The sequence below is a fragment of the Varroa destructor genome, unplaced genomic scaffold (assembly GCF_002443255.2).
Source record: "Varroa destructor unplaced genomic scaffold, Vdes_3.0 BEIS01000001.1, whole genome shotgun sequence".
Lineage (NCBI taxonomy): Eukaryota > Metazoa > Arthropoda > Arachnida > Mesostigmata > Varroidae > Varroa > Varroa destructor.
Genome location: NW_019211454.1, coordinates 23,905,544 through 23,925,351, shown reverse-complemented (window position 1 = coordinate 23,925,351; position 19,808 = coordinate 23,905,544). Strand labels below are relative to the sequence as shown.

Genomic DNA, 19,808 nt, shown 5'->3' with positions numbered 1-19,808 from the left:
CCTCTGGCGAGTATATGAATTTGTTATGTTACCACGCTTCACAAATAGAACACTTAAGTTTATTTCCAGTACACACGAATTTATTAATTTCAAAAAATATCATAAAATATTACCTAGTATATTTGTTTAAATTAACTATGGATGACTATGAACCCCGTTGTCATTTAAAGGTTTTTGACTTAAGTAACTGGTTAGCTCGTACTTGTTAATGCTGTCATAATCTAGTTATATCAGAGGTCATTTTTTGGTGGCTTTCTTCGGATCGGTTTCGCTTCGGCCGTTGAAATTGGTCATAGAACTGTTTATTAGAGTTGTCGCTAATATTTTCTTCGTCATTTGCTTCCGCTTGTCTCAGTCCAGTTCTGTTCCAGGCCGTTTGTTTAGTCACCGTATTACTCAGCGAAGCTATGTTTCCGCCACGTATACGTAGAGCTTTCGCACGACCCTCCATCCGCGCCGGCTGTGTCTGGTTTAGTCAGTATATATCGTAAGTATTGTCAGGGGAGCTTCTCGAATTGGTCTCCGGCGTAGCTCCTCCACACATAAAACTATTACTTCGAGTTTGTCGGTAGAGGATAGCAAGTAGCACAGTTACAGCGACAAGTAAGGCTAACGCGACGGTTAACATGGAGTAGGCCAGTGTTCGGTACACCGGATCAACCGATGTATGGCCTGAAAGGGCCACCTAAGACGCACACAGTTAGCATTTCTATAGTTTATTTCACCACTTTAACGAAGTTTATTGAAAACTATAAACCCAATTCATCTAATTAAATGGTGTTATATCTAGTCATTCCTTAGCAAGGGAAAATATAGAAATCACGCTGGAGGGCGCTTGATCTGCGGTCTTTCAAAGAGATCAGATGTTTTGTATGAAAAATTTGCATAACAATAGCAGATGGAAACAACAATGAGGATTTATATTTGTATAAAATGCACACCGAAGTATATCTGTAATAGTAATAATCTTCGAATAATTATCATTATTTCTGGGTCGTTTGCATGTCATTTTCTGTATACGTTGATTCAATACAACGGTATGGTTGCACATATAATAAATATGACATTTGACTATTATTTTTTCTATATTCGAAACTAACTATTCAACTTAAAAAAAAGGTGTACATAAGCGCAATACGCTGGAAGCTGAGGAAGAACGTGTGTACCTAGTAACATAGACGAACAGAATGTTAGTGGGACATACAGCAAATAAACAGACATGAAGAATCACTCTACGTTTGATTCCAACTCACCTGTTCAACTTGTTTAGTGTTGTCCGTCATCTGGGGAAGCACTGACCTGAAGACAGCGTAAGGTGTTTTATTCGCTTTAGAGATTTATAGGCAAAGAATCTAAATTAGAGATTTATCGTTTTTGTAACGCATAGGTGTAGCAACAAGATAAACCAGAGGAATGACACAAAATACGGTTACACGAATGATACGAATGAACTAAACAATTTTTGATACTATTCTTTTTGAGAAAAATATAAGATTAAATACTATTTGGTTTAAAAGCTTTAACTTTGAAGCACAAATTCAGTGATTACGCATACATAGCAAACAATCGTGTTGCATAACATGAGCGTAATTAATGAGAATGTCATTCAGAAAGCCCAACCTAGGACACCATACTTTCCTATGTGTTGTTTAACCAACCTCCACAAAGCTACTGTGTCGGCCTCCTGGGGTTCGATAAAGTGAGGTCGAAGAGATCGGCCCAGTTGATAAATGGTAATATTTGAAGGGCTGGAAGGTGACCAGGGTAAGTATTCCCGGTCGGGGGACGGTACTGGAGCCCTATTATTGCCAAAGATTCATACAAGGTTAGTCGCAGATTAGGTAAGAGCTGTTTAAAATATTTAGTCTATTCGGTATTTTTTAAATCAGTGTAAGCTTTAACAGGCAGCTTTAACATTTAAAACATTTAAAACAATTTACATTTAAAACATGTTTATAAGTGGTGTTATGAAAGGCTGAGCATACAGGTAATCACACGATGCCTTTACGCCACATTTAGAAAAATCATCTCATCTAAGTAAACTGTTTTTGCGCGTGAGAAATAAATTCAAATGACTCATTCACATTAGGTTTTATGAGCGACACTCGAGCGTTGCGAGTGACAAATTCAATATTTGAAAAAACAATAATAGAAAATTCGTTAAAATGTTAACTGCTCATTAAGGACTGCTTTAGAGTAGACGTGTACGCCCGTGAGAGATAATAACATAGCATTACTTACAGCAATATGTACATCACATAGAATCTGTCATTAAGCTGTCTTCTGATCAGTTGAAAATCTGTGTATCCACCTATATTCATGTCTAATCCGAGACAATATTCGCCAGCGTCTACTATAGCATATGAGATGCAGGGTAAACAATGTTCCAAAAAGTAGTTACCCTCAGAATACAAAAGATACGCGGCGTGCTCTGTTCTCAAGCTCGAAAGCAAACGTATCGCCACATCGCACTTCGGAGGACGTGCGAAATTTACAGTCTTACTTATAAAAACGTTTTCATACATGTCGATACAGCTCCGTGTGAATACTTGTGCACAAACCATTACACAGGTTGTGTATGGGCTCTCATCTTTGGCGGATGAACTGGCCTGGTGTCTGTTGCTCGCTAAACTGTAAGATGGGTAATGTCTGTAATGGTTTACTTGTTATTCGTTTAAGGAAAAGCTTTGAGAAGTAGTCTCTTCGGATGATTCATCACAAAAACAACTGAATATTGCCGGTTATCGAGTCCAGGTAATACATATGACCGTATCGAGTCACAATTAATAGAAGCATCATTACAATTTTCCAGAGTATCGATAATAAAAATCTATAAGGCTCACAATATTAAGACGGATCAATCGTAATAGCTACGTACTTCAGCACAAGCACTGATTTCTCCAATACGACGCGTTACATTACACGGTCGCCCACAATGTCATTCGCTGTCGCCCTTGCCTTTTATTAGTAAACCAGTATTACACTCTTGGATGAGCTTCCGACCTGTCTATATCAAAAGTCTGCGTAATTCCCATAGATGCTTCCTTCAGGTTGTATCGGTCACTTTCGCTTAGTTTTCTTAACTTTTACCGTTTCACCGATTTTTGTTGTCTACTCCACCCAAAAGGACTAGTAGCAGCGTTTAATGTATCGCTTTTTTTGTAAATAGATGATGGATGCATAAACCCTGTCCTGTTGATACAGGGGCAAGTTGTTAGAGATTTATGAAAATATTCAGTTAACTGCGTAGGGCATACATGAACAATCTAATGAGTGAAAAATCTGGATTTAGTAGTTTCCTACCACTTTTTGAAAGCTTTAAGTTTCAATTGAAACGAAGGCTTCTCTGTTATAATCGACATGGATTACAGAGAGTGTGCCTCTTATATAGATTTATCACCGCCGATACTTTTGTGCTAATCTAATTTCATGCAAAAAAGTAGCCTATAATCATTATTTGTTATTTCACTGACAACTTTATATCTCTGCATTATGTTTATAAATAGATTATAATGAAACGAGTCTGAGAATACGACGTAAACGAAACTCAGAGACAGTACGAGAACAATAAAACTAATACGTCTTACTGTATTTCATAATACTGTATGTTGTGCACCTTTTATACCGAATATATATACTTTAACTTTTATACCGAAGCTTTTATAACTTATTTGGCATTGACTATTTTACGTGTGATCGCCGTACGTATCCTGATTACTCACATGAGGTTGATACTTATATTCCTGTCGTTAAAAATCAATAACTTTTAGTTTATTTGACACTTTAGTTTATTTGAACTTTTAGTTTGTGACACTTGTTTATTGTTTTTTCCGACATGAAAAACAGAGGAAAAAATCTAATGAATCACTACATTTCTCCGACTAAAAGATCGTGGTTTCAAAAATAGGTATTATCAAGTTATCACCATTCTTGAAATATGTATGGTTTAAAAAGCTGATGCAGCTGAGGTTATCTGTGACTAAGTTTCAAAAAATGGGACCACTTACCTCAACTAGGTATCATCTTCTATGAAACTACAAAAAAAGTAAACTGGCTAATTTCCACAGTCTTGTCTATTCCACACTGAAGGGGTATGTAAGTTACTGCAATATATTGCTTGACTATCCTGGAAGCAATATATATAAGGGTGAGATAAAATTATATAGGCCATTGTATAAAACAGGATGTCGTAGGTTGCTTATTTGATCGAAACATTAAACAACAAACCTGCCTCAAAAACAATGCAACCTAGTTAGCGCATACACATGAACACTTTATTGGTCCAAAAGTCTGCGTCAGAAATTCAATGCCTCGGAATACAAGGCAAAAGCGAATGTTTGTGCGTGTCCTTATTCTCGTTTCATCTCAACCCGCACCTTTGATCTTCACTACGCACGGAAAGCAACGTCAGCCAAACCTCCCCCTAGGGACCGTTGGCATGACCTCATTTGTTTCACGCAACATGGCTTTGCATATTTTGCAACCGATTTTATCGAGTACTTCATGAACGCAATATTGCAGATTATCGTCTTTACTATTACTAGGATTTTTATTGGGGGATACGACTATGTTTTTATCCAGGATAAGGAGTCTCTCAGATCCTGAATTACTTTCGACACAAAAAATGGAAAGGAATTAGATTATTGGCGCGGAGTGGTCGTTCTGTGTTATTATTTCGCTCCTAGGCTAGCCGATTTGGAAACGTAATTCCAAGGAGATTGCTTATTTCCTCTCGGTGCGACAAATTGCCCTAGTTTTTCGATACCAAAGGACCGATAACTACGATCCGTAGGAAAGTTCGCAACATTCCACCATGGCTCTTGCCATCCATGTGTCACCACGGCCATTCCATCGTCATATTCGAACGAAAAAAGCCTAATAACGCGTCCGCTTCACAAACTACACACACAGGACGGTCTTGAGTCTGTAATTGTTGAATCCATTGTATCCTTTGAGGATGGAGATGCAAGTTTTGCCTTAAATGCGTTTCCCCTTCGATGGACTATATGAGGAGCACGAGGTCGCATTGAAGTCCTTGGATCGGTATCCACGACAGATTTCATTTGCCTGGCCTCAGTTTAGCTATACTACCCTTTTCATATCCTTTGATCGCTCGCCTCAGTGTTACCCCATCAATAAAGGAGTGCTCTGCATTGCACTGTGTAGAGTAATGGATTTCTCAATTCTATACGTAATTTTTACGAAAACCGAACGGTGTTCCAAGGTGTATTGCAAACACCGAAAAGAGGGACAAAGTCCTGTAAGGACTTTGGGGCCGCTTTCTATATTAATTAATCGTGTACTCGTGCCTGCTCTGCCCATGTCTACGTTGGTTTTTGAAACAAACTATGAAGACTTCGGCTATATTGTCAAGACTAACCGGTATTGCTGACAAACACCCTACGTTTGAGGCGATCTTTATTATGAACCATATTTAATTATGGGCAATTGTATAATACCATAATGAGGATTAACTAAGACTCGGCTGCGCGGGCTTCAGTCTGCGGCTTTGTAACGCAGCGTAGGATTGAAATGGCTTTGGAAAGTGGCGCACGCATTACTTCGATGTGCCTGTACTTTTCGTACAAAATACAACCTGTGGAGATGCTAGTATTTTTATGGAGAGCAATTTAAAACCAGACATTGCCTCTTAAATGTTTATAAGGATCCACAATACTCCAGCACTGTATCCTTACCTACCTTACGTACGCTAACTTGTGCACAATGTAGGTAACTTATGGCCACTATATTACCACGAATACCTAAAATAGACGAATCATGGTGCTTTGCTAGCATGGATAAAGTAATTAAAACACCGCTTTCCCTAACCAGGGTCAAAAACAAGAATTTTTCCTGCAATTTATAGACTTATTTGCACAAAATTGTTAGTGGCTCGTGAATCACTGTTGGCCTATGTGACTTGTCGACGGTAGGGCGATACGGCCTAAACCCAGATTTTTTTACTTTTGCTACCTTAGGGTTACAGGGTCGGAAAACATTGGGCAAAGAAAATACGTACATCTTTCTTTTAGCGACAGTAGTCCTTAACATGCACGTTAAATAATTTTTGATCTGTGGCGTGCTGTTCTTATGAGAACGCAGTATCTAGTGTGTTAATTTAAAAACATTTGGTGGTCCATGTTCGAATGGTTCCTAATCAGAGTCAGCTATCAAGACAAAACCCCTAAAGTACCAGACGTAAAAAAGCATCTTTTGGTTTACATAGCTCAGCTCAGCTTGGCATGCTTAACTGAACATGACAAATTGATAGGATAAAATTTAAAAAAAAAAGCTGATTTGTGAACAACAATGAAAATCCAATGAAAAATACAATGTGAAAGATAATAATACATTAGAACATAAGTTGTCTATAACTTTATTGTTAAGCTCATAAAGCAATCGTTATGGAAAGGGCTTATTGTGAATGCGTTTCTAGAATAGCAAACGCTCTTTCCGCATTTTTTCTAGTAATCCAGTGAAAGTGTTTAGCTCTTGTTCAATGGACATCATGTTATAAGTGAAAATAGCCTATGTATTCTAGGCCAAAGGAAAATAGAGAGTTCGTTTTTAAATAGGATAGGCTAAAAATAATCGTACTGATTTTGGCTTATTCATCGATGTGTTTATCAGTTGTATATGTATTTAACAAGAATCGAAAGCAACTCATAAAAGCTAGCATATTTACTCGATGTACTGCAGACTTATGCAAACGTCCAGTGTTTTCAAAATTACACGGAAACTTTGAAGTACTTCGAATTAATCATCCCCTGTGTATGGTATAATACTGTTTGCCGACATACATGTGGCGCTTTTATATGTTTCGTACATATTCCATCGACATCGGATAGGCCTTCATGGAGGTTGAAATGGATGAATTACGCAGACCTATCTGAGCCCTCAGAGTGTTACGCTATCTGGCAATATTTGTGTCTGCAAGAGAAACGAGTCTTAACGGTAACAAGCGTATTATAATAGTAGTAGAAGCCATAGGTACGGAAGGACAGAGAAGTGAATGCAGAACGGTGGCTACTGGACGAGAAATGCACAACTGGTAATAAAATACAACGGCTGAAGCGGCAAGGCCGGCAACAGTGGGGTTATTGAAGGCGCAGCAAAAGGGGATCGGGTTGAACATATACGACGCCGGGGACGAACCGACGAAGCAGCCGATGGATCCTTCCAGGTAACCGTTAAAGAAACCTTGAAAGGGTCACCGAGACGAATTCGACGGAGGCTGCACAAACGCTTGCCATTGACGCGTTTGCACATTGAAAAAAAGTGGAGAGAAAACGGAAGAAAGGAAAAAAAGGGCAAATAGGTGAATATGGAAAACTCTGAGACAAGAGCGAAAACAAACGATGAACACGTTACTGATTGAAAGAGGAATTAAGCTGACTGTTATTAAATGAAATTGGTTTACGTAACCAATTTTTTTCTTCTATATTCCCCTTCCGGCTTATCGTCTGGCAGGGTTGACAACGATGATATCTTCTTAATGGTGTTATGCTAATGAAAATATAAATATGATATGTTTGATCGATTATGTTGCGAAAGTTTAGTGTAGCGGCATGATGTCGTCTTTTACAATGTTCCCAAAATATACATGAATATAATTAAAGCCATCGTGTAACTGCAACTGAATTAAAAACTGGGCAGTACGTCTGCTTGCATCATATATGCGAAAAGATGCTCTACACGATGATACGTGGGTTCTGACCTGACACGCGGTCTGCTCGCCGCACCGAGAATAGCTTTGTGATGAAGACGTAGATTTTTATGAGTTCGGCAACCGGGGATACTCGTTTATCTTACTTTTATGAGTTTTAACTATCTTTAGGCTGAGATGGAGCTCTCATTGATGGACCAACTAGCTGGGAATATGGATAGCCTCATGGGGGAAAAAATCTATATGGTACAGTTCTTCTTCTACTTTTATGTATGGTGCGTATATTCATTGCTTGGACAGAAATTAAAGTTTATTGCTGCACTGCAAGCACAAAGTACAAGATCGACTAATCTCGGTTTTCTGCTTTAAAGGCCGACTAGTACTACATCTGCAGTAGTGCTAAGGCGTATCAATCGTTTCTGTTAGTCTTCCGATCGAAAATTTTTCTGCACGTTATCCGCTTAAGTGAATGCGGTCACTTCCAAAATAGAATGAAGCATTTCGATTGTAAAATCAAAATATAATTTAATCACCGATTGAATTCGGTTCCGTTGTATAAGCTGATGTATAACGGTGGAACGCGATCCAACTAGGAAGAGCTACCCCCGCAAAAATCGACCTAGCTTTAGGCTACACCACTGACAATTACAACAAGCATTCCAGCCTTATTCGTTGACCCGATATAATTATGATCTGATAAATTAGAGCTGCATGAATTGCAACGGGACCTGACATACGTACGTATGTCTAGTTGGTACCGCTACATGCTTGAAATTCTGTTACCTTCTAGTCACTAAGTTTTCGAGGTTTTATACGTTGGTGATAAACGATGATCGTAAAATTCACTATATTTCATCTATATATCAGACTTTATGTCACCTAATAAATAGTCAGCCAGATTTTTCACACGTCAGTGAAAACAAGGGATACTTATTCTATCTTTAGTTGACCTTATTAGGCCTTTAATTGAATTTTGGTGTGTATATGCGGTAGCAGTGCGAAGGGATGTGATCATGCGCTGGGACGCTCGTAGCTTCGAAGTCCTCGCTACATGGAAGTCCTCGATATGCTTATTTTAAGATAGGCATACTGGGCGTATGCTGTCCTTATGATTTCTATGAACTTCTAATAGAGATTTATATATAGCGTTTGCCGCATCTATTTTATCATGTTTAGATGTTACTATGGGGAAAAATGAGGCGTCTTTTCATTGTCACTGCAGTGGCCCTTTATACAGATGTTTACAGAATATTTGCTCGCAGACTGCACTTTCTCTTGATTGGTGTGAATTTATTTAATTTTCTATTCGTATGTACTTTTAAGGGGGTTTCAAACTGAGATAAGATGTCGACTTAGCATCGCATGAAAGTAAACCATATGGATAGAACACAATTTGAAGAAAACACTGTATATTCCGCGAATGTAGGTTATTTTCATTGCTATACAGGCAGATAGTTTATTACAGGTCGTTTCTGTTCTAGCTTTCTTTTCTCTGACGAATCTGACGCTAAGAGTGCAAGGGGCTATTAGTTTATAATGGCAGATTCTTGTGAGCGCACTTGTTAAGCGACAAGGTTAGGTGTTATAGGCAACATTATTATTATTATTACCACTTGAGTGAGTAGCCGGGGCCTGGGCTTTTCAATCAATGTATACTTTTAGAGCTGAATCGTTATCGTCTTCCATGTTTACATATGTACTATCGTACGGTTAGATAGCTATTGTGGTTGATAATATTAAGAAAATGTTTCAGGCGTATACATTTACTTTGCTGCGCCAATCTTGTATACAGTATGAATATATACAATAAAATTTTAGTTATCGGGAATTTACCCGATAATTTTCCGTGTACGTGCGAATAATTAATTTAATTAGGTAATTTAATTAGCAGCGAGGCCGGTAGGTCGGCAGTTAGATCAGGATAATCAAGCATTACGAAAGTAAGTACTGCTGTTTTAATTTTAGGATTGCGACTTCCTTATGGGCAGTGGTAAAGTACTAGGAACAATCCTACATACTCTGATGAACAGCAAAGGTACGCTCGTCTGAGACTATTTGTGACACCATTTGAAATACTTGCACTGCACACAGACAAGCTTCAGGGCATTAACAGTGTTTGGTAGAGTAACAACTACTGAAATTGAAATATGCATCGACGCCATAACCCTACCTGTCAGAGGGCACAGATATTGCATTAGATCGCACACTGTTGGTGATCCGTACAAATAGTACGCATGATTCTTTTTATTTCTTCGTCTCGCAGCATTTCCTCTCAGCTAAATATGTAAAAACAGTATAGGTCTTGGAACTAAGTAAGGTCACGCTTCGTTTAAGTTCAAATTGAGGAAGACTTTTGTTTGATCTTGAAAAAAATCTCCTAGACACTGCTAAAATCATCTATAACCGAAATTACAGACATAAGGAGAGTTAAACACAGGTGGTCTCGCTCAACGCGCATCCCGATGAAGACGATTATTTCTAGCACAGTAAGATGCATCTCTTGACTAAAGTATTCCATTGCCCATGCAGGATCTCCTGCAGCTCCCCAATGTAACAGGAAAATCACAGACTAGAAAATTATGACAGCGTCATTGTTTTTGTGTCGTTTATTATCATTGTCATTGCTAATAACGGCAGTCCTATCCGATTGTTATTGTTGTTGCGCTGTAATCACTATACGCGAAGATGGCATGCAGCCACTGCCATTGTCACAGCGTTGAAAGGTGCGTGAACATATTTAAGACAAGCGTTAGTTTGCATTGGAACTTAGCTCAGCTTGTGTACAGCATTATGAAACTTGGTAATATCGTCACCACATAGTAATCCAAAGCAAAAAAAGTGTAGCATAAAAAATTATACATGTAAATACGCAGTATGCATATACTTCGGCTGAATCGTGTTAGAGCTACATCATCCGTTCCATCTTTATATAGCTCCGCAAACTTAATATGCTCACTTTTATTGTTAACTCACTTATTTCCTATGTCATTGCCGACATATAATTATAGAAACACGATAATGTTGTTTTCTTAACTATATAGTCGATCTAGTAACAGCGTGAAGCAGTATTCACTTTGGATCATTTCACAGAGACTGGTTAATGTGGTGAGCCTAGAAATACATTCATTACAACAGGAATCAGCAACTGCCAATTTTTAATTTTGCTTAAAAATTTATTCTCAACTCACCCCACTCGGGAAAAATCACTCCACATTTTTATCATCCGTCGTGAAACCATTTCATCAACAAGGTTCGTCGAGGGCCGAAGACCGCTTCCGATCACCTAATGAGGAATATTTAAGTGAAGCCAACAAACGCGAGTGCTACACTATACGAGTTAACGTAAACATACGTATTTGGAAGAGCTAAACGTCAGCGCCTCGAGGAAAACAGCAAGATTATAAATGGATAGGAAAACACGTTTCAGAAAAATGTACTGAAATAAATTATTTGAAGAATCCGAATCAGATAGAAAAAAAACTGCTTCGCCATTGGGGAACAGAAGTTTCTTTGCTATAAGAGCTACTATAAGGACTCAGACGTACCTGGAACAGATAGAGGAGCTCGTCTCCATGAGCGGGCCCTAAATTTACTCGACGGGAAGCACTGCAAAATTTGTAAAAAAATATTATAGTATAAGTAATATACTAATCAGTTTTGTAAAAATTTATTATTTCATTCGCAACTGTTGTTTCACCTCTTTTCCCTTCATTGCCGTTGCCCTCAACGACCGTCTGAACTTGATATATACGTGAATGCATGTTGAGAGCCCGGCCATTGCAGTATAGATAGATAGTAAGATGGAATTTTTATGAGATTGTCAGTAGAAAGGAGAAGATATTTAGTTTGTGTTGTGCCCAAAAAGAATGGAGACTCCGCATTTGCTATGCTGAAACAGCCAAAGAAGAAACGCAATAGATGTTTTTTTATACTGGTTCTTTTTTTTTTTTCATAAATATTCTTCATCACTAATGCGGTCTGGACTGTACCCGATAATGATTACTGGAATCTGACGCAAATGTGCGAGTCTGTGTGGTGCTATCCAGTAGATAGTTTCAATGATATATTTCGGCCTAAAATTAACATGTTATCCTTAGCGAGTACTTTACGAATCAGCATAACGACATGACAAAGTTATTCCTATGTGCTATACCACTACATACTACATATTTATGTAGCAAAACAACTTAGTAAAGAAAACGTGTTTGTCCACCTTTGGCCTAGCTTTGAGTCAAGCATACTGATGTCGCCACGATACGAAAAGGAGTAGACAAATGTCGAAGGAGATGATCTGGCCAGCAGCACAACCGTCTCAAGGATGGGAACAACAAAGAGCGCTGATGTTGACATCTGCAAATATGAAAATGCTTGGAAACTGTATAATTCTGCCAAATATGGTTCATATTTCTGTATCACATGCCTTTAGCCGAAGTTTTATTTTGTATTTTCCCATTATGTAACTATATCTTGCCCGTTGTCATATATGAGTCATCGTTATTTGTATGACAAAGTTCTAAGGGGGGAACCTAATTTTCGGTGCGGAGTTCTCTTATCTCAATATGTCGAGTTCTCGGTATCCAGAACCAACGCAGGCCTAGCACTAGGGCACTTTAGAAATTTAGACACTAGATATCTCGCTAATCATTACGGGATTAGCGTTACAGACAATCACGCCAGTGGACCGTATAATAGGGCCTCTTAGATGAATACAACACATTCCTAAGGCTTGTCCCTTAATCCCACTGTTCTGGAAGATTTGCTTGGCAAACAGCTATAGGTCAATAATGAGACCAGGAGAGAATTTATGTGGCTATTCCCACGCAGCATCTCAGGCTTCACGGTAACTAGTAAACAACTTGGGTGCTTAAAACGATCGGGACCAGTAACTGTAGCTATGACGTTGTTACCCCTCTATTTCAGCGCTGAACTTTGCGCCGTTCTTCATCTGGCGTATCGTGACCCCGCTGTACAAAGCTGTACAAAACCAAGTACCTACAGTCGGCAGTGGTTACTTCGAAAGGGCATACATCCGATAGAGAAAACATTGTTGTGTGGAAAATGTTTTCTTTACGGGAAATACGTTATTCGTTTAAACATGCTTCATGCCAGGGGTCTCATGAGATGTTCTTTTCACCCAGAACTACAGTAGAACTTGCACATTCGCGAGGTGCGCTACCGTAGTTTATCTATAAAACCTGCGTCACCAAATGCTGCAAGGGACGCTGTAGACGGAACAAAGGGAACCATTCAGATATATATTAATTTTTTATGCCAATAAGTTTCAGATCGACATCGCGCTTATTAGATTAGATAGCTTGAAGCCTTAATATAAGATAAATCAGAGCAGTATTTCCTATTGATGGAGGCATTACCTCATCGATTTCCCTTACCACTGGTAATATCCATAGTCCGAATAATATCGATTTTGGTAGACTGTAGGTGTAGTACTATGATTTTACGACGGCTGACAAGAAACCGAAACCTCGGGAGAGCGAAACTAGCAAAATTAGTGGAATTTGATTTTAAGCAAATATCCTCAGTGTGTCTAGAGGGTGCCTGATGGCGTGCCGATTGACAGACCTGTAGTCATTCCCTCGTTGTTTGACCGAAACCTAAACTTAAGTCGATTTCCTCACTGCTAAAGATTTCCCTTCCCAAAACAAATCATAGCATTAATAAACAAATAGAAAAGCGATTTTTATTGTTATTTTAAGTTAGATTCAATACCTAAATGGCCATCTGCAGGCACAAAGCTTACATTCACAAACGCCTGAATGATACCATCATGATCCTTATAGTTGGTCCCAGAAAAGTAGCTGAAACAAATATTTACGAAAATATATTTCAGTTACATGAAATCGTGTTTGTATTTATTAACAATGTAAAAATGGAGTCACGCAACAGTTGTTACTACTAGTAGCTGATTCACTATGAGCTGTTCTTTGTTACACGCTAACACAGGCTTTTTTCGGTTTATGTCGTTGGAAGTATGAATTATTTCACATTAGTGCGGCGACCTGTGCGTAACTACATACATCTATGTATTTGTAGCGGTAATATTTGTTTTATATATCAAATGCTAGTCAATGGACGCTTTTCTTGCAACTACTATCAACTCGTTTAAGAGATTAACCAGCATCGCTTCACTTCTATGACAGTATAACAAAGTGTTTTCATCATACTCACTTTTCATAAACGTCATCGAGTGTCTCCTTAGAGAAATCGCGAATATTGAGCGCTGTCCGGAAAAATTTTGGCAGGAGGATATTTCTTACATAATCTTGGTCATCCCCGAGTTCACTTCGAAGTAAAGCTAGAAGTTCAGGATACAATACCGCTGTCTCATCTCTGTTATAACTATAAACACATAGATAGCAGAACAGATGGTATGATCACTTTATATACAACTACATAACAATCATAATTTCCGTCTTTCTTTCTAAACCCTCAAAGATCATGACTGTCAACGGTTTAATGCATTACGGTTCCCTAGTTTAACGATAGATAGTTTCTTGAAGACATTTTTGTATGCAAAATTTCTTCTTTATTTTTTCCAGGCATGCCCGTATCAATTGCTTCGATGCCTGCATATATGATCTCTGAGTTGACTAAACTGTCGGAGCGGACACTTCGGTTTATTTGCGACGGCAAGCGTCGTTTGCAGCACTGCGTGTTTCAGAAACGTGTGTGCTATTGAGAACGGCTTGTAGAAAAACGTTAGGGTTCATTGCTTTTCCATCAATTGGATTTCTATGATGATTCCCCGTAGACGTGAGACATAGTCCAAGTATATAAGGAACGTACCCAATTATTATGGGCACCTTGGCAAAGTTTCCCGAAGCAAGAAGCGCTGTTGGGCTGGTGGGGAGCATGGGCTCATGAGAGTCGGGGTCGATGCGCGGAGTAAATTTCAACGGGTAGTCGCCAAGTATCTGTGGAGTAGAGGGGCACGAAATCAGTATTTCTCAATAACATCAGGTAACGCATTTTCCACTCAGTAGAACGCACACGAATCCGCCTACATGTACCCGATGGAGACAAAGAAAAGTTTAATACTATGTATGCACAGTCAAATGCTGAGCGCAATTAAAAAATATGAAAAATAATGGGTTTTTAAAAATTCGGAGAATGCGGTACGTTTTACAAAACATCATAAGTCAGTAATCCTCTTGTGTCCTCATCCTATATAATATATTTACTAATACATAAGAAAGTCTTCTTGGCAACTACTTTTTCGCGGCCATTGTCGTATGCTCTATTAAACAAGCGTACCCCGCGTTAGTTTGCTGGCTAAACTTGTGCGTCGGCAGGACGCGTAGCCTTCGCTGATGTCAGTTAGTTGAGAATGTTTGTTAAGGTCAACACAGTAGTCTCACTGTAAATATTAGGTACAATGTACAATGAACAAGGCTTAGCTTGAAAATGCATTTCTTTGCCCTAGATTTAAAATTGTAAAATAATTTACCATAATTTCTTTTAATTAGTAATAATCTAATAATTTATGCTCGGCATAATTTGATTGACGCGGAAAATATAGCCATTGAGCTCTTTGCGGCAGATGGCAAATATACCGTTATATATATATAACGGAAAATCACGGGTTCACATAGCTGCGTGTAGAACAGTTTTCCGAAAGAACTACGTAATTAATGACTGACAATGGCTTTATTCTTTTATTAAATATGTGCCCATTCAGAAATGCTTGATGTCAATTTGTTACAAAAAAAAAACAACTTTTTTAAAGTACCATGCCATTTTAAGCAGCTATAAGTTTCTTTAAGGACCTATTTGGAAAAATCTTAATGTTTCTGTCTACCTTGCCTTCCTGCTGTGTACGTAGCAATTCGTGAACTGGTATATTGTATAAACAGTCCCGCACGTCATGGCTCGAAATCACTGACGAACATCCCAGGCTTAGGGCCGCCGATTGGGTTGCTTCTCGGACAGACATGTGAAGCGACCCCTCCGAAAGGGGAGTACCTGTAAGGATAGATAATGCACTGCTATTGATGTTGTCTCACGCAGGAGTGCATCGAAGGCATCTCATCTCTTTTCTATCGCCGTATTTATATGAATGTTTAAATAAAAAAGTTTAACGTGAAATGATCAGTAATTGTCTCTTATGACATCCACGGATGTTGTTCCTGGCTAAAATGGAATCTGCATAGAGAACGCCGTCTATTAGAAGTCTAATGGCCCATTTGACGTAATGAACATAATAATTATAGTTTGTATATACGTTCCGATAACGGACCGTTTTAGATCGAGTATTTCAAAAAAAAATAGCACTTTATAAATATCTGTGTCAAACAATAACTATTAGAAATCTAAAACAAAAATGCTAAAAAATCAATTATCAATTATTATTGAAATGATTATCCAAGCTGACAAGTTGACGATAGTACGTTGAAACCTGTTTGAGTCTGCTGTTGAATTTTATAAGTGTTATATTAAGTAGCCGAATCCCGATTTCCATATATGTGCGTGGCTATTTACGCTATTAGGTGTCCTTTTGTACCTTCCAATGTGGTACGATTAATATTCTTATACGATAAGAGATCAAAAATATACTTTGTTTCGCATTAGGGAAAAGAGTCAGCCGTTTAAGCCAGTTGTTTATGGCAGTATCTGGCGTAGGGATCGAAATATTATTGAACTTGACTGGCCAAACCAGAGTTCCAAGATATTTGAATTTTAGACAAAAATTCATTGTCCTCTTAAATTTTTAGAAATCGCGGCAAGGACGTTAGAAAGTAAAAACTATGTTAGTGTACCGTCAGGAACACACAATTTGTCCGACAAGTCAATATGAACGTGGGCTTTATTTAAAAAAAAATGTTGCCTCTTTTACCACGGCTATGTTTCCAGTGAGAAACTTTCCGATTGAATGTTCCCGGATAATAATATCCATTCAATTTTCAAAAGTTTTCTAGATAAACCAAAAATTCTTATATGCGAATTTGAAAAAGCTAAAGGTCAAATAATGAATAAAGGGTTAGATGTAAAATGAATTTTAAAAAACTCTGCGAATCCTTCAGTCTTCGTAAGTATGCATCAATATTGGGCGAGTCTGGTCATAAATGTAATACACAGATGGACTGTTTGTACTTATTGTGCTGTACGATGAGAGCATACCTATCAGTATGTTATTTGAATGGCACAAACATAAAAACGTATATAAGAACAACTTTAGGAGAAAAAGTTGTCGAAATCGATTGCAATTTAGAGCCGGCGGTACATCTAAATATTATAGAATCTATCTAAAGGAATCATTAAATTTGTATAAACCACACGTATCCGAGAATGGTAAATAAGCATTCTAAGAAGGGTGACGCTAGTAAAGCTGGCGAGCGGTCATACAAAAGCAGTGTGTTAACTACTGAGCGGATCTCATTTGCGCAATAGTTATCGCACAATACTATACCCTATCGCTTTTTATAGTTCAATCTATAATCTGACTACGCTTGTAATTATCTTGTTAGCTTTACTTTTCCATTTTAATTTTACCTACGTCGTTCTCTGACCCCTCTATTTTGTAAACTCCGTATGCTGCCTTATTCTGTTACACAATCTGACAACATTGTGCCCGTGAGTAGCTTATCCAACTTCAAAGGTTCAGCTACCCTGATTCAGATATTTCAATATGGTGTCTTAGTTATCCTATTACCCTGAAGAAGGTGTCAAAAAACGCTCGTCCAAAATAGCCCGCGCTCGCAATGTGATTTAGTCGGCACGTTAACGTTGACCCGTAATTCTTTTTTGATTAGTGAAGTTGACTTAAACTTTGAAAACGATATAAAAATTTGAAGGGGGAGTCATTCCAGTCCATAGAAAAGGTTTTCGTATTTTTCTAGTATAGAACATATTTTTCCTAGTAATATTTTTCGCTCTGTCTCGATGAAAAAGCATTTTGATGACCAGTGCTTTTCTCGTTAGGACATAACTAAGCTAAAAAAATAGCCGAAACCGACGCAAACAAGTGCCTTTGAAAGGTTTCGCCGTTACCAGCCTTGAAAAGAAATGCCGTTTTTCCAGACGGCACGGCGGCTTGTAGGCGGTAACGTGTAAATCAATTTTTCTTCTATTCAAATAACTTATCAGAAATGGAGTCTATGTTAGAAATGGGGCTTTGTTTTGACGTATCGAACGTTAGTGTTTTCACACGTTTTACCCGCTGTCTAAGTGCCGATGCCGTACATCTGCTAACGAGGTAAGCTAGAAAGCGTTGAAATGCTATCGTGAACGTAGTCGTCGCTATATTGAACGTTGCAAGAGCTTCCATTATTCAAAGGGCCTTGCTTTCCAGAATAATACTTTGTCGTTGGCGTCTCGTTTACCTTATCTTGTACTAGAAAGAGAACCTTGATTAGCTTGATGAGAGAACACGAAAGGCGGATTCGTCAAAATCGACTTCTCGCTTTTTGTTGTAGACGGAGGTAGTCAAGGCTATCATTACGGAGTAACAGCTTCCGTAAGCACGAATTCACGGATGGTCAAACGCATACAGGAGACCATCGACCATATCCGGAAATGGCTACGGCAAACCAACGTGATATGAACATGCCGATGCTAATTGCTAGCATTGTTCAGACAATTTCTGTAACCGGGGGTGTCTGAGCAGCGGGAATTTCCGCCGCTGTGCTGCCCGTCCGCTAACATCCTGTGAACGCACTGTCTTTTGGTTCGTCATCCAGAAATATCTGTTTCGAGTAATAACTTGAGAGCGATAAAAAAATAACTGTGTCATTTGATTTGCCAGATTTTCGACAAGCGATAACACCAAACAAGACGACACAAATACATATATACACACACCGAAACGTTTTTTATAGCCAATAAGGTGATATTGAAATACGTTCGTTACTGATACGATTTAATAATGCTGAGCGCTAGCAAGGAGAGTGCCGGTAAAGGGGTTTATTTTGAGAAATAAAATATGTTCCATAGCTTGTTCCTAATCTAGATACTGTTGAAAACAAACTTGTGCGCAAGGCGTATGGTTCGATCACACGAAGGTCAGAGGTTGATCGACTGGGCCAACAACAAAAACAAATTATAAAACTGTCATATTATTAACCAAAATGCAATAGAAAGAAACGACCCAGGAAGCCAAAGGGGAAACAGAAGCTGCATTGGCCGTTATTCATATACGATCAAATTGATGTACTTAAGCCACGAGAGTAAAGTAAAGTAAAGTAAATTAAACTTCAATTACGAATAACTTGGGCCCCTGTTAAATTATTGCTGGCTATTAGTTACTGGGCCAACGTGATTTAATAGGAGACGTTTACCTGTTTGGTGTGGATACACTGTAAGAGATATGGTAAAAGGATGATTATTTACTCACGTGGGTCTACGGAAATTGGATGGAAAGGAAATTTTAGTATTGTCTTGCAGTATAAGTATTCGTTCTTGCAGTCAGATAGATTTTAGCGTGCCGGCAAGCTATATTATCGCTTAGTGGCCACCGAATACGAGTCAAGCACAATAGCTATTATGAACAAAGTAACCTTAGTCAGATTTTCGGCGCGAATACCTATGTTCCTCTAATGATCTGCATATAATTTAGTACAAAAAGAGACGTTTTAGTGTTTTTCCATGATATAATGGGAGTAGATACGTGTGGATTTCTGATAGAGGTTACATAGGCTAGCAGTTTAATGACTGACATCGTAACATAAATAAGGCGACATATGTAAATATCTGGTAAGCATCGCTAGCCTTTGAGTTGTAGCACAGCGGAAACAGGGGTAGAGGTTTTCCTCAAGCAATGAGTATAGGTAGGGCAGAGAGCACTCAGCACTCCATACGACCGAGTCCGTTCTGGCTACTCCGTTGCACACAAAGCGCAAGTTTGTATTTCCTTCCCGTCTAATATTTCTGTTAGGTCATCCATCCACAAGGCTGCTAAATATATCGAGAGATAATTACGTTGCAGGATAAAGTTACGTATATAGCTTTGACATACCCAGGTGGTACTTGTTTCTAAGGGCATTCGTTTTACATGCATTAATTATCTCTTATTATTACCATTTCCTTACCTTAATACGTTTTCACGAAAAATATAGAAAGCAGCTACATCTTTTTCACACTTAGCATAGTAGGAGGTACGTTTAAATATTTGCTGCCAGGCGATGCATAG

At 38.5% G+C, this 19,808-nt stretch overlaps 1 protein-coding gene across 15 annotated transcripts in view; it reads right to left on the bottom strand.

Annotated features, from left to right (window-relative positions):
* Positions 1-58: 58 nt before the first annotated feature.
* Positions 59-19,808, bottom strand: part of LOC111251327 (juvenile hormone esterase-like) — a 43,634-nt gene continuing 23,884 nt past the window's right edge. For 13 of the 15 annotated variants that reach the window (XM_022807807.2, XM_086980315.1, XM_022807831.2 and 10 more), the window contains 10 exons: positions 15,483-15,646; positions 14,471-14,598; positions 13,853-14,023; positions 13,425-13,482; positions 11,880-12,016; positions 11,212-11,272; positions 10,855-10,949; positions 1,659-1,799; positions 1,254-1,299; positions 59-685 (listed from right to left, as the gene is read on the bottom strand). In XM_022807807.2, the coding sequence (XP_022663542.1) occupies positions 476-685; positions 1,254-1,299; positions 1,659-1,799; positions 10,855-10,949; positions 11,212-11,272; positions 11,880-12,016; positions 13,425-13,482; positions 13,853-14,023; positions 14,471-14,598; positions 15,483-15,646 (1,211 nt within the window). In that variant the 3' untranslated portion in view covers positions 59-475. Of the gene's footprint in view, positions 686-1,253; positions 1,302-1,640; positions 1,800-10,257; positions 10,366-10,854; positions 10,950-11,211; positions 11,273-11,879; positions 12,017-13,424; positions 13,483-13,852; positions 14,024-14,470; positions 14,599-15,482; positions 15,647-19,808 lie in introns of those variants that run through there. The other 2 variants (XM_086984492.1, XM_086985253.1) reach the window with 2 other exon arrangements.